Genomic DNA, 21974 nt, shown 5'->3' on the forward strand with positions numbered 1-21974 from the left:
ATATACCAAAAAAAAAAAAATAGAGTCATGGACCATTTAATGATCTTCAGAAGTTAAACAACAAAATTATTTTACAGTTAAAAATGTCCTCATGGAGGAGCAGCAAAATACACCTAAATTAAGACAGTTTTGTATCAATCACTGTTTTTTTTTCTTCTTCTATTTTATCAAAACATGGTAAGTGCCTTCAACATAACAATGACAGTATTGAGCTTGCAGTCATCAAACAAGACTGACAAGCGTGATTTACTTTCAGCATCGGTTTCACACAAGAGTCCCTTTCCTCAGACAACAACGACACGGAGAAATATGAGCGGACACGGAGGACACATGGAATTATTTACAGCTTTGCTTTAGAAAGACAAATCCACAGGGGGACAGACGATAAACACATCCAATAGCGGCATGATGGCAAGTTCAAGTCACATTCGTTGCACATTCTGTCATGAGACAGCTTGGGGGCAGTTAAGGGACCAAATCAGCAGCGCACAAAAAAAAACAAAAACAAAAGTTGAAATAAAATTCCCAACATTTATCCACAAAAAGGAATAAAAATACAAAGTTATAGTATATTAAAATAGATTATGATTACCTCTTCTTTTGTTGAATGTAAAGCACAAAGTTTTGGCACAGAAATCAAATCAAATCAAAAAATGATTGGTGTATGACACCCTTTTGTCAAATGTCGGAAGAACACTGAAAACATTTGAGGATCCATCTGTAAAATAAAAATCATAATAAATTCACTTGGTCTCTCCACATTGCATCAGTCTTGAACTATGTATCATATTTACAGTTTCGCAATGGCCCACGAGGGATGCTGCAAACTAAATTAAGACTGTAAACTGTACAACTCTCAACTTGGAGCACGGAGCAAAAGCAGCGGACTAAAATGATTCTTGATGTCTGGGTTATACTCTAATATGAATCATTTTACACTCAAATCTGTACAGACTTCACATTTCTTTTTCTTATACATAGTGCAATGACTCCTCACGTCTCTCTTCAAAACAAAATCACAATCATTTGATGAAGAGGAATAAAAAGCAAGAATCTCCTTAAAGGCTGAGTCCGCAGCCTCCAAAAAAACATGGCAACATTGAAATATTCAAGCAGAAAATGCTCTTAGAAAAGTCCCGTACCTCAAAAGTAACATTTTTGGACTTCAACACCATTGAGTAAATTAAGGACTTGGTGAAGTGAACCAAAAACAAAACAAAACAAAACAACCTTTGCTTTAAATGCTTCATTGAGATTTTCATTACAAAATGAGGCAATTCCAGTTTGCAAAAAACAGCTGGTGTTGGCTTTGCTTTAGAAAAAAATCCATCAAACGGAGGCAATGACGATCATGAGGTGAGGTGAAATAGTGGAGATGCTGTTTAGAAGGTCTGGGGCCAAGCGGGACAGATGGCTCTCAGAGAAGTCACAAGGTGGGAAAATCTGCACCACGTAGGCGGGCTGCAAATAGAAACATGGACCATATTAGGAGGGAGAAATTCAAACAAATTTCAATGATTACCCAAGTAGATTGATTTTCTTTCTCAAACAGACCTGATTGGAACCAGGATTGGGCACATTGATGATGCCAGCTGCCTGCTTGGCTTGCAGGTACGTAATGAAGCCACTTTTCAAGGCTTGCGTTTGATTTAGGACATCATCTTGGTCTCGACCGCACGGCAGCGCCAGGAGTAGGCAGTAATCGTTCTCCACCTGTCATCGATGATATATGTACTGTCATTTTGATTCTCCCGGATATTTGAACCCAAAGGTACTTACAGTCATTCGTCGCGCCACACTGTCAAGCTGAGATACTTCCAGCCTCATCCTCTGAACTATGCGAAGAAGAGGTCCTCCTTCTAGCGGCGGCAGTGAGCACTGAGCCAATAAAGTGTTGCCGGAAACAAAGTGCAGCTGGACAGCGGCTTGCTCGTTCTTCAGGGCCAAAAGACCTTGCCACATGATGGGATATTTCTGTACAAAAAGAAAAAAATAAACATTTGATTTGCGTCTGAGGCCGGGAATTGAAAATGTTTATTTGAGCCTAAAATTCCATTACAAGTCTTAAAACAGAAAGTTTTTGCTCTTGAATTAAACAAACAAATCTGCTACTATTTTGTTAGCTAGGCTTTTTACTGCTGATTGAAAAATTTCTTCAAGCCTTTACTCTCAATCCAGCAGAAATACCGGAACAAACATTAGCACGCTAGCTTGAGCGAGGCTAACCCGTCTCTGCGACAAAATGAAAAGATCGCAAGAAATCAGTGACCTTGTACGTTGGTCTCAAGTCGCAACTGGGATTCTTTGATATTCGATTCAAGATTATGTTATGAAGGGATTTGAGTCTGTGTCACATTCTTTACTCCTTCCAAGACTGTGTGTGTAGAACCCCCACCGTCAAAAGCTGCACCATGTCACTCGAGCGCTGTCCCGAATGATCCGACTTGGCATCAGGCCGTGGCTGGAAGGAAGTTGACGTGGGTGCCGCAGGCAGAGGTGTCGTCAAGAAAGCTGGAGGGCATTTCTGTTGCGACTGATCCGACTTGTGATTCAAACCCAACGGCGTGGTCATAGGAGACTGGTATGAGGGAGAGACTCCCTCTCTTGGTATTCGAGAGATGTTAGAAGAGGTAGAATGGCGAAGGTGTGGACTCTCAGACTTGAGAGACTGAGGCATTTTACATAGGTGACCCAGTTCAGGTTCCGGGGGAATCTGGTAAGTCGGAGAAACAAATCAGTATGTATTAATGGATTCTTGTGGCGGTAGAGGATGTCAATAAAAGGATTTTATTTACCTGTGAAGATGTACTGCGTCCCGAAGAAGGATGTCCACTTAACTGGGGAGGAAAGACCCTTGAGTCGCGATAGACTGAAAATGGGGCCACACCTCCAGTATGAGCTAGTTGGATGCCATGAGAGTGAGGAGACACCATGATAGGGCTGGATGTGTGAACTGCCCTGATTCTGCTTTCACTACTTGGTGAATGGATCACCTGTCCTTCCAGTGCCTTGAAGGATTCTTTTCCTGAAAGTTCAGGGTTCTTCCTCACAGAGACGTTACCGGTTCCGTTCTCCGAGTTGTGGGTCAATCTTGTTTCCCCGGCGGCCTGCTCTCCCAGCTGTTGATGCGAGAGCATGCTCTGGTGCACGCCTCTGTACTGATCCAGATTGGTATGGAGCCCTCCGCGATCATTGTGAAGCAACACCACATCTGATTGAAGCTGCGGTAAGGAGGATCTACTAAGGGTTTGGTTGAAAGGTCTGTGCTCCTCGTCAGTTGCGCCGCTGACAGAACCACCACTGGACAACGATCCCTGGCTAGTTGAATGAGACTGCCTGATGATACTCGACTGAGCTATGCCCAAGTGTTGTACTGGCCCCGGCAGAGGAGAGGACAGAGAGCTACTTCGCCTTCCGTAGCTGATGGTAGACATCGGTGAAGCGTTCATCCTTGCTTCGTGCGTCATCGACTGAGGTTGGATGATGACTGAAGACTGTTCCGAGTGCGGGTGATGCATAGCGGCGTTGAAATTTGATCTGGAGGACAAGCCGTGAGGCATGACCACTGAGGTTCCTACCGGCGAATTACTAGCGGGACTGGCTTTGACGAGACGTGAAGGGGAGAGAACGGACGTTTGTGACGACTGGGAGTCTGGTTTTGGTTGAAGAGCAGCAGCGCGATCGGTCGGCGTGCCGGGATTGGAGCTTATGCAAGATCCAGACAATGAGGGGTGATGAGGACTCTTGATAGGACTGAGGTTAGACTGTTGAACTGATTTGGGGGGTGTTACGTCCATTCCCAGTCTCTTACCGTGCTGCTGTTGTATCACAGCTTGGTTGTACATTAAGACTTGAGGGGTTGACACAGGCTGTTGATACATCTTGACCACACTTCCTTGTGATGCAGTATGATATAAAACTTCGGGCTTGTCGCATTCACGACTTTCCTGCTTGGTGCTGGAAATGACAGGTTGAGAGTTATAAGATTGGCTGGTCAGGAGAACCCCTGTGTGCCCATAAGAAGATGGAGTTAAGGGTGCTTCAGAGCAAGGAAACTGGGACATAGGAATTATCGGGTCTTGCTTTGTCTGAGATTTAGGAAGAACTTGTTGAAAGTCTATGTCCCCAGCACTGGCTTGCGGAATTTGACTTATTTTGGCTCTCATTCTGTGAGGCCCTTCTGTTTTTTGACCTGAATAACTCAGGACGACAACACCTTCGGATGTATTTACTCTAAGACCGGGAACAGAATGCGAAGTGCTCTCGACAACAGAGCGTCCTCTGGTTTCATCTTCGGCAATATCGAGGCTATGATATTGCTGATTTTCATTCGAATTTGCTTTGAATTTTGGTTTGGCCAAAGAAGGACACGGGTTTCTGCCGCTAAGGGAAATCCGTGGTGTCTCATCTGTATCGTAAGGTATCGGAATGCGACTTATAACTGAGGTAACGGGAGATATTACAGTATGGTGGGCGTTCTCACATTTTTGTGGGGACTCTGCCAGTGGTTTACATTTGTGATGTATAGACTGAGGGCGTAAAGACAATTTATCTTCCACATGCCTTGGACCCATAGCAAACGAGGCATTTTCATTTTCTGGCGTCTGTAAATGATCTGACATAGTAGTGGTTACTATAGTGGTGGGAATAGAATTGCTGTTTGATGCAGATACATATTTTGGTTCCATTAGGATCTTTCTTAATGTACTGGAACTTGGATGGAGATCAGAGGCCTTCGTATCTGGAGGCAACGGGGGATTGATTGAAGAGGGTCCGAGCGAAGTCGATACGGGGACAGTAGACGTTACCACTGTTACATGACTCGGAGGGCTGACAAAGATTCGACTTTCTTCAGTTCTCTGAGGCCAGTTTGGCAAAAGTTTAGCAGGTCGTAATAAAGGTATACCAGACTGGGATACGAGTGGTACACGGGCGGCTGAAGGAGTGAGACTCGAGGGAGATGATTCTGTTGCTTGCAAATGTTTCTTCCCATTGGAGATGATTCTTGAATTTGAATGAAAAGCCGATTCTTTCGGTACAGGTTGTTCAACTTCTGGTTGTTCTGCCTCTTTGGGTGTGCCCAAAGTTGTAGAGCTTGTAACATCGTGCCTACAGGTAGCAACAGCAGTTACCACTGATCCCACTATGGTGGTCCCGGTTGTAATGACCGCTGCTTTGGAGTTTATAATTTCGGGATCCTCCGGGATCGATCCGGGTAGTTTGAAAGGGGAGGGCTCTGGACGGACGTCATTCTTCTTATTTATGGCACATTTACGACTTTTTGACTTTTTCTGAGGTTTGGGTTTAACTTTGGCTAATTTCTTGGGTGTATTGGTTACTTGGGAAACCTCAGTCATCTTAGATTCTGTTCCTAGACCCTTTGGACTTGATATCAAAACACCATCATCTGAATCTGCAGTATTGACCGCAGTGTTCACCGTTTCAGATGCCATGTTCTCATTGGTGGTAACGGACACCAACGAATCAGGAGTCGGAATAAGAGCGCCGAAAGCGGGAGTAGCGGCGAATCCTTCCGGATCTGCACACGCATCTTCAGCTGTGATGGAATCAATAGCGGCTGCAAGTTCCGTTTCACTTGATGGGTTAGCCCGCTTTTCCTCTTCGACCTCAGTTTGCGAGTGTGACGCTACAGGAGGTAATGTGGGCGCTTGGCCTGTAGGTGGCTCCTTATACGACCGAGGATGTTGCTCTGTAAGTTTGGCGATATGTTCGACTGCCTGCTCGAGTTCCATTTGATGTGCGAGAAGAACCGCAGCTGGGTGCACAGGAATCTGTGGCTCAGATCCAACATCTTCATTTTTCACATCAAGTGCCTTTGATTCTTTGGGAGGGCATATTGATATTGATTCTTCCGCCCTAACTAGAGTCTTGGTTTTCTTTATGCTGACTGGAAATGACTCCGGGTCATTTCTTTCAGAACGAAGCAAACCTTTTACGTCATCGACACTTACGCGGATTTCGAGATTTCTCAAGGTGTGGGACTTATCTTCAGTGAAATTCTTGGTGTTTCGCTTGAACCTTTGTTTTTTCATTTTGACACTCTCTTCAGCCACTTTGCTCTGTGGAAGATTCTCAAAATCCCCATCAATCGATGGAAGTGCGGTGTCTTGTTCCTTTCTGTGTATTTGCGAGTTTGTGTCTGATAACTTTGCACTTAGGTCCGAATCAGCTTTGGATTTTAGCTCTGATTCATCACAACTTGCCATGTCTATGAGTTCAAATTGAACTCGAGTGTCCTCAGACTGTTTGTCGAGTCTGCTTCCTTTTTTATCCACTGGTGTTGCTACCGTCGGAGGTGTTTGCTGCACCTTTCTAGCCGAGCGCCATTCCTCCGATGATTTTATAACTTCCACTGGGGTCGAGGTATCTCCGACCTCCGAGTTAACATCCGTTGTTTTCGGAACGTCCCCTTTTGGTGGCAATACGTGATCAACTCGTTTGATACCTCGTTTTGGCGGGCGCCCTCGTCTGGGGTTGGTCGATGGAATTTGAACATCTTGCTGAACGAGTTCTTTATCTGTCGCACGTTTGCGCATCGTTCGTGATGGCTCCACCGGCTCTTTGCCAGACTGCTCTCCTTCACGTTTAGTGGCGTAGACTGATCGGACGTTCCTTCGACGTGTTCTACGATGAACCAAACCAGACTCAAGGTCCTGTTCAGAATTTGATGCATGAATTGATTCCATTGTGCACTCCGACGATTCTTTCGGCGCATCTGCTGGTGGAGAGGAGCCCCTTTTGAGTTTTTCTTTATCAATACGCTCACTTTTTCGCGTTGCGGGTTTATCTTTCGCATTTTTCGTAGCCTGCGAAGCACGTAATATCGTGTGTGGCTTTGTTTTTTTATTCTTAGGTTGTCTTCGGTTAGGTACTGGCTTATTTTCAATTTGTAGCTCTGGCATACATATTTCATGGACAATCTCTGGTCTCTTAGAATCCTCCAAATGATGTATTTTCTGAATTTGTGCCTTGCAGTCGCGTTCATCTTTTACCTTTGTGTATTCAGAACATGTGAGCTCTGGATTCTTCTGTTCTAAACTAACCCCAGAACTCGATGGAGCCTCATCTTCTACGGGACAGTTGTGCTCTAATGGCAAATTGTCATCAATTTCTGCTTTGGGCTCATGAAGCACTATTTTCGCTTCCACTTCATTTTCTATGTCTGAGAGTAAAGGTGGAGGGCTTTTATTTGGTTTAGGGGTGGAAGGTTTCAGGTCTTTCAAAAGAGGAGGCGAGGGAGAGACCTCACGATATGTCTCCACACTGTCCCCTTGTTTAGCTGACACTCGTTTATCTACGGGCAGTGATAAAATATTTTCTCTTTCGGGTGACGACATTTCTTTTAGGCATGGAGCGACTGAGGTAGCAGATATGGTCGAACGGGGACTGACAGATTTTTCATCAACCTTCAATCGCGTGGTAGCCATTTCGTCAGACAGTTCATCGTCACAACCCGGCACGTAATTGTGTTTGATTTCCACCACAACTGAATCCATCTCAGGATCGAGCGAACAAACGTCTTTGTCTTTTTGTTGCTGTAGCTCCAAAAAACGACTGTGGAATAGGACGATAGGCTCTGTTGGGACATCGCTATCTTCACATTCTGGCTGTCCTTCTGGATCACTTGGCTGAGTAAGATTTCGGTCAACTGCTATTTCAGAATGCTGGTCTTTACGTTCAAGGTGCTGCAAACGGCGAGAATCCTGTTCAAAGATTGAGCTATGAAGGAAACGGGAGGCAAACAGTTCCTGGCGTTCTTGGTCGTGAGCTTTAAGATCCTCTTTTTTGCTGTGCAGATTTTCAGCAGAGTTGGTGCGAATCTTCTTCTTCTTCATATACCAAGAAGGAATTGGTCGGGGGGCTAGTTCGACCTTGTTTTTATCTGTGCAGCTGTGCGGGCTCGGGAAGCAAGACGGAAGAAAGGACCAGTTGTCTTCCCGGGAAGAGTAAAGCGTCTTTGCTCTTTCGAGAAGTGCTTTCGTATCGGGGGTTATGGTTTTGTCCAGAGCGAACGAGTAAAATTTATTCTTTTCCAACGAGCCACCGAGTTTCAGATCTGTCATCCTCTCGTCGTGTTCCCGGAGGATATAAGACAAGGAACTACTGGGCTTGTGAGAGATGTGTTTTTTGTCGCCATCATCATCAGAATCAGATTGTACTTCTCCTGGTTCCAAATCCTGGCCTTGACATTTACTTTCACGTTGGAAAGTCAATTCCATTTTTGGAGAATCCGAGGAAAGCCTTCCTAGCCAACTGCACGTAAATTCTTCATTGCCTACGAGAAATGACGGCTTGAGCTTTTCCTGCTCACTTTCAGGTGTTTGCAAATGTCTCGGTTTCAGGTCCGTATTACTTTTCAATGACTGTGCGTGTGGAAAGCGTTCTTTTGCCAGAGGTGATTTTGTTACTGTGTTTACGGCCGACGTGGAAATATGGGCGGTTTCCTCTTCCTTTAAAGAAACTGTCGAGGGTGTTACATGGTGAAAAATAGAATCATTCAATTTTGGACAAGTTACAAACTTTTGCTCTCTTTTGGAGTTGATATCCATTTTGTTTCTTTTACATAAAGAGATGTCATCGTTGTTTATGTCCTGGTTTGGTTTTTTAACGTCGTGCAAGGCAAAATCCATTCCAAAGTCTTGAGTTTCATCGCGAGGTGAGTTATCACACTTATCGCTCTTATCAAGATCACAAAGTTTGCCTCGCAACCATCGACTCTGTTCACTTTTGTGTTTTGGAAAGGTATTTGTCTGGACAAAGCGTACAAACGGTTCCTCATCTTCTGTCTCTCGACTTTGGTCCTTGTCACATAAAACCTCTTTCTGTTCTTTGCTTTCATTTTCAAAATCAAGGCTGCCATCACTTGATGTCTTTGTGAGGAGACTGGAGCTATTTTCACTTTTTGAGCCCACTAATGTTGCCTTTAGCAAGGAAGAGTCTAATTGCTCTGAAGATTCATCCGGCAGTGCTTGCTGGGATGTCAACTGAAGGCTTACGGAGTTGCTTTCAGAGTCCTGGCCCTCGTTTGGACTGTTAGGTGAAAATATCCGTACAGGTTTATCCTTGTTGTGCTCCCTTTTTTGTACATTTTTTATGAAAACATTCTTATGGAACTCAGAGTCCTTAGTATTCCAAGGTTTATGAAGAATAGATCGACCAAGATTGTCTTCACTCATTCTCCTCTGATGATCATTTTTGCCACAGTCTTCAAAACGTCTTTTTCTCGCGGCCAAGCGATCAAAATCCATCGAGACACCGCTGTCAAAAGCAATTTCAGATTTGCCATGTTTTTTGGATTTGATTTTGACATCCATATCAATATGTTCCACTAAATGATGCATGTTTTTATCTCTGGAGGCCTTTCCTTTTGATGACTCTGTGCGGAACAGAGGACTTTGGTCTGCTGAAGGTGATACCAGTCTAGGACTGTCATTCCCACCCCTTGTTATTTGTTTTTCATGTGTGATCACTTTTCCTTCTTCTTCTTTCACACGCGTTAACTGCACCACACAAGGCAGAAGATCCAACTTTCCTCGATTGGAGTTATCTTTCAGGATTTTACCGTTTTTACTTTGAAGGGAAGACTCTGGGCTGATGTCTCGATCAGGTACTGGCTCAGCGTTACATGTTTGGCTGATTGGTGAAGATACTTTGAGCTTCTTAAGTCGCTGTCTCTCAATTTTATCCTTATCTCCGCGATCGTTACGTCCGGCCCGTTTCTCCTTTTCCACCAAATGGAGCTTTTCGATTTCACAAACACCCTTGTCAAATTTATTCGTTTTATTATACCGTTCTGGCCGCAATTTTTCAAATCTGGGAGGGGAAACTGAACTGCAGCTGCCGCTTCTTTCAGAAGACGGGCAACATATTCGCCGGTCGGAGTCACTCGCTATCCTTTCGGAAATCGAAGAGGACGCTACGGGGGTCGGAGGGTGACGTGAGGCAACGAGACTTGGACTTTGGCTTTGCTCGATGGTTCTCCTCCCGTGGTCACGTCCGCGATCCGTCTCAAAGCGCTCCCTCTCCCTCTCACGTTCCCGTTGCAAATAACTGTATTTCCGAATATCCTGCTCGTAAGGATCGGCTCGGTATTCTCGATATTCCCGGGTGTCTTCGTAGTACGGCGTTTCATAGTAATCTCCTTGATACGGATCCCATTCGGCGTAGAACTCACGACTTCTGCTTGAGTATTTACGTCGAGGATCTTCCGTATACGTTCCTGGCGTGCGTACGTTTTCATAATACTGTCTCTCCACTTGAAACTCATATTGAGAACGTCGATCATCCCTGCCGAGACATGCGAATGAAAATACCGCAAATGACGAGGATTGTCCTCATTTGAGTTGAGGTAGGAATTATAGTAAGAAAGACAACAAACCTTCTTTCAGATAGAATGTCATAAAAATCTCTAATATCCTGTCCAGATGCTTGCATTGAACGATAGAAAGCCATTTGACTCTCCTGATTGGCAAAGTCCACCTGTTGGAAAAAAAGAACGATTTCAATTCATATGATGATTTTTTGTTTTTGTTTTTTTACAGATAATACCACAAATTGGAGAAGGCTTACCTTTATTTTCGAGCCCCCTATCTTCCATCCTTTTGTGTCTTTTACTGCGGCCTGAGCATATTCAATGTTGTTGTACAAGATAAGGGCCATTCCTTTCATTCTGTCAAATACAACCTGCAGAAGACAAAAGGGACCACATTATGAAATCCCCCCAAAAAGTCCAGTGACATACGTCCAACCTACCTTGACAACATGTCCGTAGCGACAGAAGTGTCGGGTAAGAAACTGTTCCGTCGTGTTTGATGCTAATCCGTCTAGCCAAACACAAGTTGTTGGCATACTCTTTCCAAAGCCCAGCTAGAAAATAAAAAGCCTTTTAAAAGATCCATATCCTTGACCTGCTGATCTATTTTCCTATGGAACTGTATTCTTACTTTAAGTCTGTTGTTTCCAAGGTACTCCCCATCCATCTTCTTTATGGCTTTGCACACACTTGCAATGTCACAGTATTGCAGAAAGGCATATTGTGGGGCTCCGTTCACTTTCTTGATGTCGATATCCTTCGTGGGGTGTTACCAAATAAAACAATCCCGTTAGTATGCATAGTCGTGTCAACCAAGCTGTTGAAAAAAAAAAATAAAAATAAGAAAAACATACAACAATCTCTCCAAAGCGTTGAAAGATGCTGAGAAGATCATGATATGTGGTGGTCTTTTCCAAGTTCCCAATGAATAACGTCCTGGTAGCCTTGGGATGAAACTCGTCTATCCTTTCGTCCAAGGGCCGGAATTCATTCTCGCTTTCAGTCTCTGGAAATGTTTATTTCTTGTTAGTTGTGGTATATTTCATCAAGAAATTGCACGATCGAGATCACAACATACCAGGACCGTTCCAGGCAGTGACATCAATTTGCATTCCAAAAAAAAGCTTCCCCTTTGATGCTCCCAGAGCTTTTTCTTGGTCTTCTTGCTGCCGGAAAAAGACAAGTCCATAGCGCTCCTCTGAAGCTCCGTGAATTTGTACAGATGTGACTTTTCCATGTTTTTTAAACTCATGAAACAAACCGTCTTTAAGACTTGTATCTGGAGTGAACAAAATGAACAAAGTGTACCTTTAAGTATATGGAGTGAGGGGGAAAAAAAAAGGTTTGGGATTGAACCGAATGGCAACAGCAACTCACCTGTAGAGCGTACAGGAAGATTTTGGACCTTGATGCCGAAGCTTTTACGTGGTTCCTCCTTGTCGAGGGATGATAACGGAAGTGCTGATGGTGCTGGAACGGCAGCTGACTGCACGGAGCGAGTCGGCGACTCATCACTTGAACTACTGCTGGAATCACTGGGATAAAAACAAAACGTCGTAGGAACATAGCCTTTGCTGAATTGTAAAATTAAAACCAATGTTTATTTGTTGCTGCCTGACGAAAATTGTCTTGTTTTACAGCAAACAATTTCATAAAAAACAAGTATTTCAAATCAAAAGCTTCTCACAATAAAGATTTTCCTCTAGCCAAGTTTCCTTCAAAGCAGGGGTTGTCCATCGGTGGTCCGCGGCCCTCTAGTGGTCTGTGGCGGTATTCCAAGTGGTCCGCGAAGTTGTTAATGGAAAATAATGACATTTTTATGATTTATTTTATTTTTATGAATTATTTTTATTACATTTGTTTATTTATTTGCCTCAATTTATTTTCCAGCTAATTTGGTGAATCATGTACCTATCCAAATTATGTCAAATGTATTCGAGATTCCCAAAATAGACTTACAGATGCAAATAAATATCCTGTATAGGTCTGTCCTCCTTCGATACAAAATAAAATAATATTTTGCCAAAGCAGTGGTTGCTTCTTGGTTATAATGTTGGTCCCTTGGACAAAACCAATTGAAAACCCCTGCTTCAAAGGACAATACTATTGATGTTTTTTTTTTTTTTTTCCCCTAATCGCATTCAAGGTACTTTTTCATGACTGGTCCAGCCAAAAGTAACTCAGATGCAAATAAAGGCATTGCAATATAACTACAGAAAAATATTTCACATGTCAACTGTGATGCATAAAAAAAAAAAAAAGATTCTCACATTTCTCTCAAGCACATTTACACAAAACAGACAGACTTAGAAAGAGCATATTTCCTCGATATAATTCATTGCCTCAAATTTCGTTTCATCGTATACAATGACAATAAGGGCGATTTGTCCGCTGCTCCCTCCCCCTGCAAACATATAAATACAAGCGTGTGCATGTTCTAAATCATGGCTGCCTCATTTTCCTCAAAGCATCCCTCCCTATGCCAGCCATCCTCTCACTGCTCCTTTATTTTTTATTTTTTTCTTCTTTCCTCCCCTCCCCTCCCTTTCTCCTTCTGCGCTCAGACACTCCCGGAAGTGCTACTGACTGACAGAGCTTGGCCTGTGGGAGTGGGCAGGCAGCCAGCACTGACTAGAAATTTCCAGTTTCAACTGGATCTCACGGTTGGTGGTGGGAGGGAGCATTACCACAGAGGTACGCAGTGAGAAAAAGATACAAGACCCGTCTCCTGAAAAAGGAAAAAAAAAAAAAAAAAACAATAGCACTACCTCATCTGACCACAGGTGTCACTCTAACCAATGTCCATAGAGGACCATCCAGTGTACAGTAATTCTCAAACCCTCATTTGAAATTCTACCGCAACCTTCCCCAAGGATATAGTAGTCCTAACTCGAGGACCACAATGGAAGATGGTATAAATTGTGTCTAGTCTATTTAGATTAGGACTCTTCCAACCAATTGCGATAAATTAATAACATTTGTTGATAATAATTTCAGATCTGCTTCATTATTCAAATGTCTTCAGTATGTCTGACCACAAAGGAGCTGTCACATCGTTACAACAGTGAACAGCGTCCTTACGTGGTGCAGACATGGCGGCAAATAAGCAGCATTTCCGACAAGTATCACCAAAAGAAAGGTGAGACGCTGAGCGAGAAGATTATTAGACGCTGCAGCCATGCGCACTGCTACGATATCATGAAATATATAGTCGTGAAACTGGAAGCGCTTTGCAGCAGAGTAATCAATTATGAATGGCAAATAAGCAACTAAATTATTAAGCGTGGAGACAAAAATGATACAACTGCTACACGGTAAGCATACACAACTGTTCTCATGATCAGAAATTGAATTCAAATTGAGCTAGAATTTGTTCATACAGAGTCCAACCACAAACAGCAAGGGAGAAGAAATATTCATTATAATTGAAAAATAATCGGGGGAGTGCAGATAGTATCGATATTGGTTCATAGCTGGGCTTATATCGGATACTTGCGACAGGAGCTGATACCAATACATCGAGCACGGTATGACTTATTTCTTTCCAATCAACACATAGTCGCTAAGCAAGGTTTCAGGGCAGCTTCCGACTTTATAGCAACACAGCTCCAGTTCCCAAAACAAGCGCTCCCTTTCAGCAAGCATTTTTCTCCTAAAAGCACACCCGAGCTTCTACCGAGAGCAGCAACTTGGACTCCATTGCTCTCTACATCCACCAACTTGGAGTTCTCCACGCTGTAAACAACAACCAAGTTTGGCTCTAAGACATAAAAACCCCAAAAAAGCGTCTCTCACCTGCCACTCGTGCTGCTGCTGGTGCTGCTGACCGAGTCTGAACTGGAGGAGCGGCTGCGAGAACCCGAGACGCTGTGGGAGCGCGGAGGTCGACCGGCCTGGCTTGCCAGCCTTTGAGGAGAAGGGTTTCGCGAATGCGCCGAATGCGGAGAGCGGCTGCGACTCCGTTGAAAGGACCGCTCGCTGCGCCGGGCCCGCTCCTCTCTGTAAAGGTCCCTGTGAACCACGCTGGCCAACGTAAAGGCCTCCCTGGTCCGAGATTCGTAACGAGGCTCCGGCGTCTCAAAGCGACACGGACTCCTGCTGTGGGAGCGGTAGAAGCTAACCCCGCTGGATGTCGAGCCCGCGCTCCCTCCTGCGGCGGCCCCTGCCGCGCCGCTTGTTCCGGGGTTACCGGCGACAGCGTTAACGATGCCGCCGACTCCGGCGGGCAAAGCCGTACCGCTTCCCATGGATGTGCCGGAAGCATTCCCAGATGAGCTAAGAGTTCTTTCTCTCGAATAATAGTCCGTGTCATAGTGCCGTTGGCGTTCAAAGCTGCTTCCTTGGCGTTCGTGGTGACCGTAAGCAGCGTGGTCGTACGGACGCTCACGATTTTCAGCGGCCCTGAGAAAAACAAAAACAAGAAGGGGAGAAAATTCAACATAATGTGATACCGCCAGACTAAGGCAACCTTATTTTTTAATTATTTTTCTTGGAAACCTCTCAAGGCTTTCTGGGATCACCTTTTTTGTTCGTTGTGCGGAACAGTTTGAGGTCAAGTCACGAAAATTGGTTAACAGACAGAAGCAAAAGGGATCAAAAGTAATACTAGAATTTTCGTAAATATTATTATAAGTTCATCTGCAGAAGGGCTGCAACTCATGACTACATCAAAATCGGATTATTTAGTCAATTAATTGAGGAATCGTCAGTTGTGAGGCTGAAATGACAAGAAGTTGGACAATTCCAAACAAGTCCTTAGATTAATTTGATCATCACTTGGCTCTCAATTAATCGATTAATCATTGATTGAACTTCTACCCTACAGGCTACCAATCCACATCATTCTTCCTAGCTCTGTTGGATCTAATCTTGTTTTTTTTTCAAGCATGACATTGATCAATGTATGGTTTTCTGTCTGTCAAAGCACTTGGACATACAAAAGATGTGGAATCTGATCTACTGAGCAGGCAGAGCCAAGCTTACATCTGGCAAATGTGCAAAGTTTATTTGTGGCTTCTGAGGTCATACACAAAAGTGGATTGTGTAATGTGAATTTAGACAAACTGTGACAGCTGCTTTTGCATCTTGAAACAATGCGTCTGAAAAGTCGCCGGGGCGAGGAGACAAAGGCAAAAGGACTCTTCTGCTCTTACAAACATTTTCAAAATGGCCAAAATAATCACATCGTTTTGACTGTCCAGCGATGTAATTTAGGAGCGCTTGAATTATGACTTGGAGTCATGCCAAAACATGAGAAACATCGTTATTTCCATCGCAGTTGGTGACATCATTGTCTGTTTTTTTTCGAATGTGTCAGCAGAATCACCCTAAAACAGTTGGACAGTTTTCAAAAACAGGAAATAACCTGTTTAAGTTATCCAATTTAAATTTACATAATGAATTTAAAAATCAAGTATGTGAAAATGATCCACAATGATAATATACCCATTTAATGGTCTCACTAAATTGTGGATTCAAACTCAATGCCAATACAGTGGCTAATGTTTGAATGCATTTCTGCTCTATGTATGGCAAAGTTATTTGAAAGTTTATTATTACCCTAACTGATTATTTGGACCCATTTCCCTTACTACGGACGCATCGACGCTAATTTGTGCTAGCTCGTTGGACATTATGTTGGCATGAGGCAAACACACTGGTTAGCATTTGGTTTGCTTGAACATTTTGATGTTTCGATAAAAAATCTTTTGTTGTGTCAGTAAACCTAAATTTCACCCCACACACACAGCTTCACACTCAAAAGGTCAAATGGAAGTCCACTTCTTAAAGACACAGACTTTAAATTTGCTAAGCTATTTTCAAAGTTTTATGCTAACAATTATATTTTTATTGTATCTACTATTGTGTTCAATTATGTGTTTAAAAGGTATTTTAATAAGATTAAATGTGTCCAAAAAGTTTAGAGGGAAAAAAAAAATAGTCTTAGTTATATGGTGGTCTCATTACAACCTGGATTTGTATCTACTGCGTGCGGTTCTGGACACCAGCAACAATAAACTGTATTTTAATGACAGGACTGAATTTCACTTTCCTTGCAATTCCGACTTTTGATTTTTGAAGATAATTGTTGAAAAGACTCAAGACCAATGCAATGCTGAGGCCGCTCTACATAAGCAATCACTTTGAAATCATTATTCAATACATACGCATTGCCCGTTATGTCACGAGAGCCAGTGTTCAGGTAAGGAAAAGTTGAGAATAAGGAGGGGGGGGGGGATAAAAGAAGGTAAGTTAAAGTATATTGAACAGCAGTGAGTGCGAAGATCAAAAAGTCAGCGGTGCAAACTACAGAGGGTTAGCGAGGACAGCTCAAATACACAGGCAGGGCAGGACATACCAACCTTTTGAGAAAGTAGTAACTTGACCTATATTTCCAAATACAATACAGGGAGATAATACTGTTTGCTCAAAAATGATGAGTGGAGGGTGGTTGTGGGGGAGAAAAAAAAAATGAAGCAACACGATTAATATGAAAAAAACGTAATCCTCGTCTTCAGGGTGGGAGACCTTAGAGGAACTGGAGTGAAAAATGGGGTCCAAGATCAGGAATGCTTGAATGAGTCCGTAAATCCATCCAGGCAATGTGTGATTTTCTTTCTTTTACTAAAAAAAATATCCAAGAGTCCATTTTTAACTATATTGCCACAGACTTCCCATTCTAGAAGTGTCACTTTGCAAATTCCCAAAAAAGGAGACATTAGTCCAATTCAGTCCATTCCGGTTTTACTTAAAAAATGCTGATCGATGGTAATCCGTCTTCTTGCAGTCATAAACTTGCGGTGAGGAGAAAACGGATTGTCATAAATTTGCTTGAGTTGTCTGTCCAAGCTTGTCTGCACGCAGTCCACGCACATTTGACCGTCTTTGTGCTTTCATCCAAGTCTGATAGTTCCAGAAGGTGGATGAATATTCCACTGGCACATTATCTCCAACAGACAGCAAAAAAATTGTCCATCATCAGTCCAGTTCAGGTGACTTGTGGCTCTTGTGATTTTTTTTCTTTTTGGTCTCCAAGACGTCTCAAATGGTAAAACCCTGATCTCAGACATAATCCCAAATAAAAAAATTGAAAAGGCGCCAAGAAAGCAACCTTTGTCAGGATAGAATTTCCTTCAGGTGTTAATCCAGCAGCGGGGGGGCGGGAGGAGGGGGGGGCACATATTTCCTGTGTAGGTTATCCGCATGACTCCAGTGTGAATAAATGGAAAATGAGACACATCCAAACAATGCCATCTCGTATTATACATCGTGTGCTTGATTGTTTGACTATACGGGGGCGATAAACGGTAATATAATCCACCAGGCCAGCCATGTAACTCCAGATTAAGAGAAGAATCCCAGTCGCTCTTTAGCTCCCTGCATTTAGCCATCTTCAACATTCCTGGGAAAATGGACCATGTCCAATCTTTACCCTCCACAAACGATATATCCACCCGACAAAGTTGCTTTGATTTCTAAAAAGAATGGAGCTATTTATTTATCGACGACCTGACCGTGCGCACTCACATTAGGCGATACACAACCGGTTTATTTTTAATCACCCAATCAGGCACTGAAAAGGATAAATAACAAATAGATCGATTACAGTGCAGTAATTCTCCCTGTGTATTCATGTTTCTGTATTTTGTGCTCTTTCTGAAAAAAAAAAAATTGTATATCGGGGAGAAGTTGTAACTGGAATTAAGAAGCTGATTTTCAAAATAAAATCACCTATAAAAGCAATGTATGATGACTTTTTTAATAATGTTTTGGGATCACAGTTTGTGGTATAAATACTTGAAAGAATTCTATGGCAATTCTTCATTTTTTGGAGCACATCAATGACTCACTTTTTGTATGTCGGGAAGAAGCTTAGCCTGTGTTGTAACTGGAACTAAGAAGCGGATTTTCAAAATAAAATCATCTCTAAAAACAATGTATGATGACTTTTTTTTTTTTTCAATCTTTTGCAAATCACAGTTTGTAGTGGTCAAGTCATTGCCTCACGTGAGAACGCCTTTCGTCGGGAGAGATGACTTTAGTGGGAATCCCTATACGATTAAATCCCGAATATGCTGGAAAGACGCTTGGAGGTGAGCTGTTTACTAACAGAGCCCGCTTCGCCCTGTCGTCATAGAAACTGTGTCCACTTACCCGTCTAGTCTCCGTTCATAGCGTCCATCTCTGCTGTGGAGCGATGTGGGGGCGCCATACACGCCACTCCCTGCCGCCCGCGTGAACCCTGATACATCCCGGCCACGAGAGCCCAAGGACAGACTATCGTCCAGTCCCCGCGCGGCACTAGGAATGGTGCCCGGTTCATTGTAATCGGTGCGCAGGTCTCTGTCGCCCATCTTGTTGAGGGCATTGTGAGCCTTCTGAGCACTTTTGATGTCCACAAAATCCACAAATGCCGCAACTCCACCCTCTGAACCCCGTTTAGGTAGGACTTTGACACTCTCCACACGTCCATATCTGTAGGGAGGGGGAAAAAAACGGATGAGCCAAGTGCAAAGAATATCAATCGATTACACACATTGAAAAATTATCTCACGGATTGTCAGAATTTATGTGTGAATAAATGGGATTTAATGGAAAAGCCACAGTCAGCATTGATTCTCGTGCACAATTTTCCCACGAAGGGGTTCAGTTTTTAATGTGATGCTTTTTTTAAGCATTTCCATTATTTATTTCAAACTTTCAACCTGAACTGCATCGATTTTCAATAATCCCTTTGTTAGGGTGATGGTCGATTTTTTTATTTTATTTTAGAATTTTAAGCATGAGAAGCCCTTGATTATGTAAAAGGTTCTATACAATTGCAGTTTCAGGCGAGTCCAACCTGTGCTGAAATTCTGGGGGGTGCTAAATGCAAGAAAAAAAAAACTATGTGGAAAGATTTTGTGTTGACTTCATGGTATGAAAATAACTGGAGTTTGTTCAGGAAATTTCCTTTCAGGATTTAACTCTGAAGAAACGATAATGGAGATGAAGGCGAGATGGGGGTGTAGGGCATCTAATATACAATTGCTGCATTTGCGCATTCAAATTAGGACCACCAAAAATTAACGACAGCGTTGTGGAGAATGACTACATAAATCCAACGTGCATGAAAAAAATGTGTGTGTGTGCATGAAAAGACTTTTTTTTTTTTTTTTTTAATGAAGTCTACAAGACTTCAGGTTACACTACCATCGGTAGCGCCTCAAAAAAATGGTGATGTGCACATTCCCAAACAACGCCGAGCTTCCGACGCCATTTTATCCACTTGCTCACTCATCCTGCCTTCCCCCATCACATCACATCACATCTCTCTCTCTCACGCGCGCGCGCGCGGGTGGGCGCGCACACACACTCACCTGCGCGCACGCTGCCTTCCTCGGCTCGCTTACAGTTGAACCTCTGCAGCCGCGGAGGGAGGCAGCTTCCTCCTGCGCCATTGTCACAACGAGCACGACGCACGTCAAATCACACGCACGCTCGTAAAGCCTTGGATTTTTATTATTTTTTTATTTTTTGCTTGCATTAACTGAGCACTTGGGCGACGGACGCCTTTGGCAATTATGAGGTGTGCGTGAATTGGACTTATATGGCGACGCTCACGACGGACTGAGAAACGTAGCCGCATATGTGATGGTTTAAGCAGTCTGGCGTTTGGGGGTGGGGGCATGGGGAGGTGGGGGGGGGGGGGGGGGGGCTCATATGGACGCAGCTGCGAGGTGGGCTGTGATTTCCTTGACAGCTTGCGAACGAGCGCACGACAATTCAGATTTCCTGGAGATGCATTTGGAACAAATACATAAAATTTGACACCAGCAACAAAAGCCACGATGATAACCACCGTGGGTGTGTGTGTGTGTGTGTGTGTGTGTCTGTTTGGGAGTCGCAACGCTTCTCCTTGCTGCAGTGCAATCAAATCCAGCGTGCAAGAAAAAAAAAAAAAACGTACAAAATTTCATTTCACCTGTGCGACTTCTACCACATATGCCTAACCTGTGTTGCTTGTGTTTAAAAAATTGACACCATCGAATCATTGAATGAGCATTTTCAGCGACGTTTCAACGTAGCGTTCATACAAAGAAGTTGTTTTCCCCTCTTTTGTGACAGGTGGACTATGAAAATTGTCAGACTCTCGACATGCACATGCAAGCAAATGATTCGAACATGAAGATGATGGTGATGATGATTCGATGGGGATCTGACAGTACCGATGCGAGAAAAAAAAAGGAAAACCGTTTTTTTTTTTCTTCCTACTCACCGCTTAAAATGCTCGATGATTTTCTCCTCTCGCACATTTTCGGGTAAATTTCCCACCCATAAATGTCTGGTTTCTCGAACCATGCTGCGCACTACTGCTGCTGCTGCTGCTGTTGCTGCTGCTGCTGCTGCTTCTGCTGCTGATGTTGCTGCTGCTGCTGTTGCCGCTGCTGCTGCTGCTGCTGCGCGACCATACAGATCTCTCTTGCTATGTCAGTAAACAGGAGAAGAGGGGTGCAATGTCAATGCCTCTGACTCCTCGTTGAGCCCTGATGTAAACCATTTGGGTGGCTGTCCCCTGCCTTGCATTCTCGCTTTTTACACTGCACTGTTTAAACCGCGACCTTGCACCTTGCAAACGCGCTGCGGTCGTTTCCGTGACGAGGTGGGGGGGGGGGAGGCGAAGGGGGAGTGGGGGCGTCTGTGGCACCACGCGACTGGCGAGAGAAACGAGCGTGGGGTTTCCTAAAAAGAAACAGCGCAAATTTTTTGGTTTGTAACGAGACGCGCACCGCGCAGGCGTGGCTTTGTGTGTGCGTGTGTGAACTACCCCCCCCCCCCAAACTCTTTCTCCCGTCGAGATCTCACGCAAGTGCGCATGCGTAAGAATAGCCGCCACTCCTCCTCCTGATGCTGCTGCTAGAATAAATTTTACTTTCAGGAGGATCTCATCATTACAGCGATTTGATACACCAATACAAAGAGAATCTTGCACGATAAATTAGGATTCTCACCTGGTTTCTAAATGATCACCAATCATCAATATTGGATCAATACACGACTAATGGTCATTTATTTTGGGCGAAATATTCATCAAATAAAAATCAAAGGATTCTGAAGCTCACTTCTGGTCGCCCAGAGATATTCTTTTCCTTCACGTTCAAGAAATAGGCCAGTGGTGATGTCGTCATCAGCATTTTGGGGGGATTGTATCCGCGTCTGTCTTTTGTCACCATTTTGCTGCTCTCTATTAACTCCAGTTTTCACTTTAACCCGGGCTGACCTTCATTTGTAGCTAATAAGTAACAAGTAATCAAAGCCCGCGTGCATAGTTCAAAGGTAGCAAGATCTGTACCGATAAGCGCTATATGGAAGGAAAATACATAATTGTGCTTTCGTTTGCGCTCAATATTTGTTTGATTTAATGTCGGACTTGTGATTGCGCTGTGTATCTTCGTTACATGTATTTCACAGTATTTCTAATCGATGACGTTTTTGTATCAACATTGCATACGTTAGTATTCGCGCAGCACAATGTAGATTGAAATTTAAAAGTCATGTAATAATCAAAGAATATGACTTGTAAGGGGAAAAATGTAAACGCCTGCGTTTCGTCCAAGTGCCGTGCTGCTATTTTAAGATTCAGTATCAAGGCAGGACAGCA

The 21974-nt window shown here is 43.5% G+C and overlaps 1 protein-coding gene across 1 annotated transcript; it reads right to left on the reverse strand.

Annotated features, from left to right (window-relative positions):
• Nucleotides 1–119: 119 nt before the first annotated feature.
• Nucleotides 120–20703, reverse strand: spen (spen family transcriptional repressor). Its single transcript, XM_085924438.1, has 15 exons — nt 20592–20703; nt 18488–18808; nt 14129–14734; nt 11711–11868; nt 11412–11612; nt 11188–11339; nt 10965–11090; nt 10774–10887; nt 10591–10704; nt 10400–10500; nt 2796–10308; nt 2396–2713; nt 1780–1974; nt 1555–1713; nt 120–1461 (listed from the first exon to the last, which is right to left on the reverse strand). Exons 1-15 carry the CDS (start codon nt 20672–20674, stop codon nt 1330–1332), a joined length of 10293 nt encoding a protein of 3430 aa, XP_085780564.1. The 5' UTR covers nt 20675–20703; the 3' UTR covers nt 120–1329.
• Between the last annotated feature and the right edge of the window lie 1271 nt (nt 20704–21974).

Source organism: Syngnathus leptorhynchus, chromosome 1 (genome assembly GCF_054491065.1).
Source record: "Syngnathus leptorhynchus isolate UIUO chromosome 1, UIUO_Slep, whole genome shotgun sequence".
NCBI classification, from domain to species: domain Eukaryota; kingdom Metazoa; phylum Chordata; class Actinopteri; order Syngnathiformes; family Syngnathidae; genus Syngnathus; species Syngnathus leptorhynchus.

Coding starts and splice junctions, on each gene's coding strand:
- spen (XM_085924438.1), bottom strand. CDS start 20,674: ATGGTTCGAGAAACCAGACATTTATGGGTGGGAAATTTACCCGAAAAT. Junction 1,975..2,395: donor ACATGGTGCAGCTTTTGACG/GTGGGGGTTCTA, acceptor CTTTTTGTACAG/AAATATCCCATCATGTGGCA. Junction 1,462..1,554: donor CCAATCCTGGTTCCAATCAG/GTCTGTTTGAGA, acceptor TTCTATTTGCAG/CCCGCCTACGTGGTGCAGAT.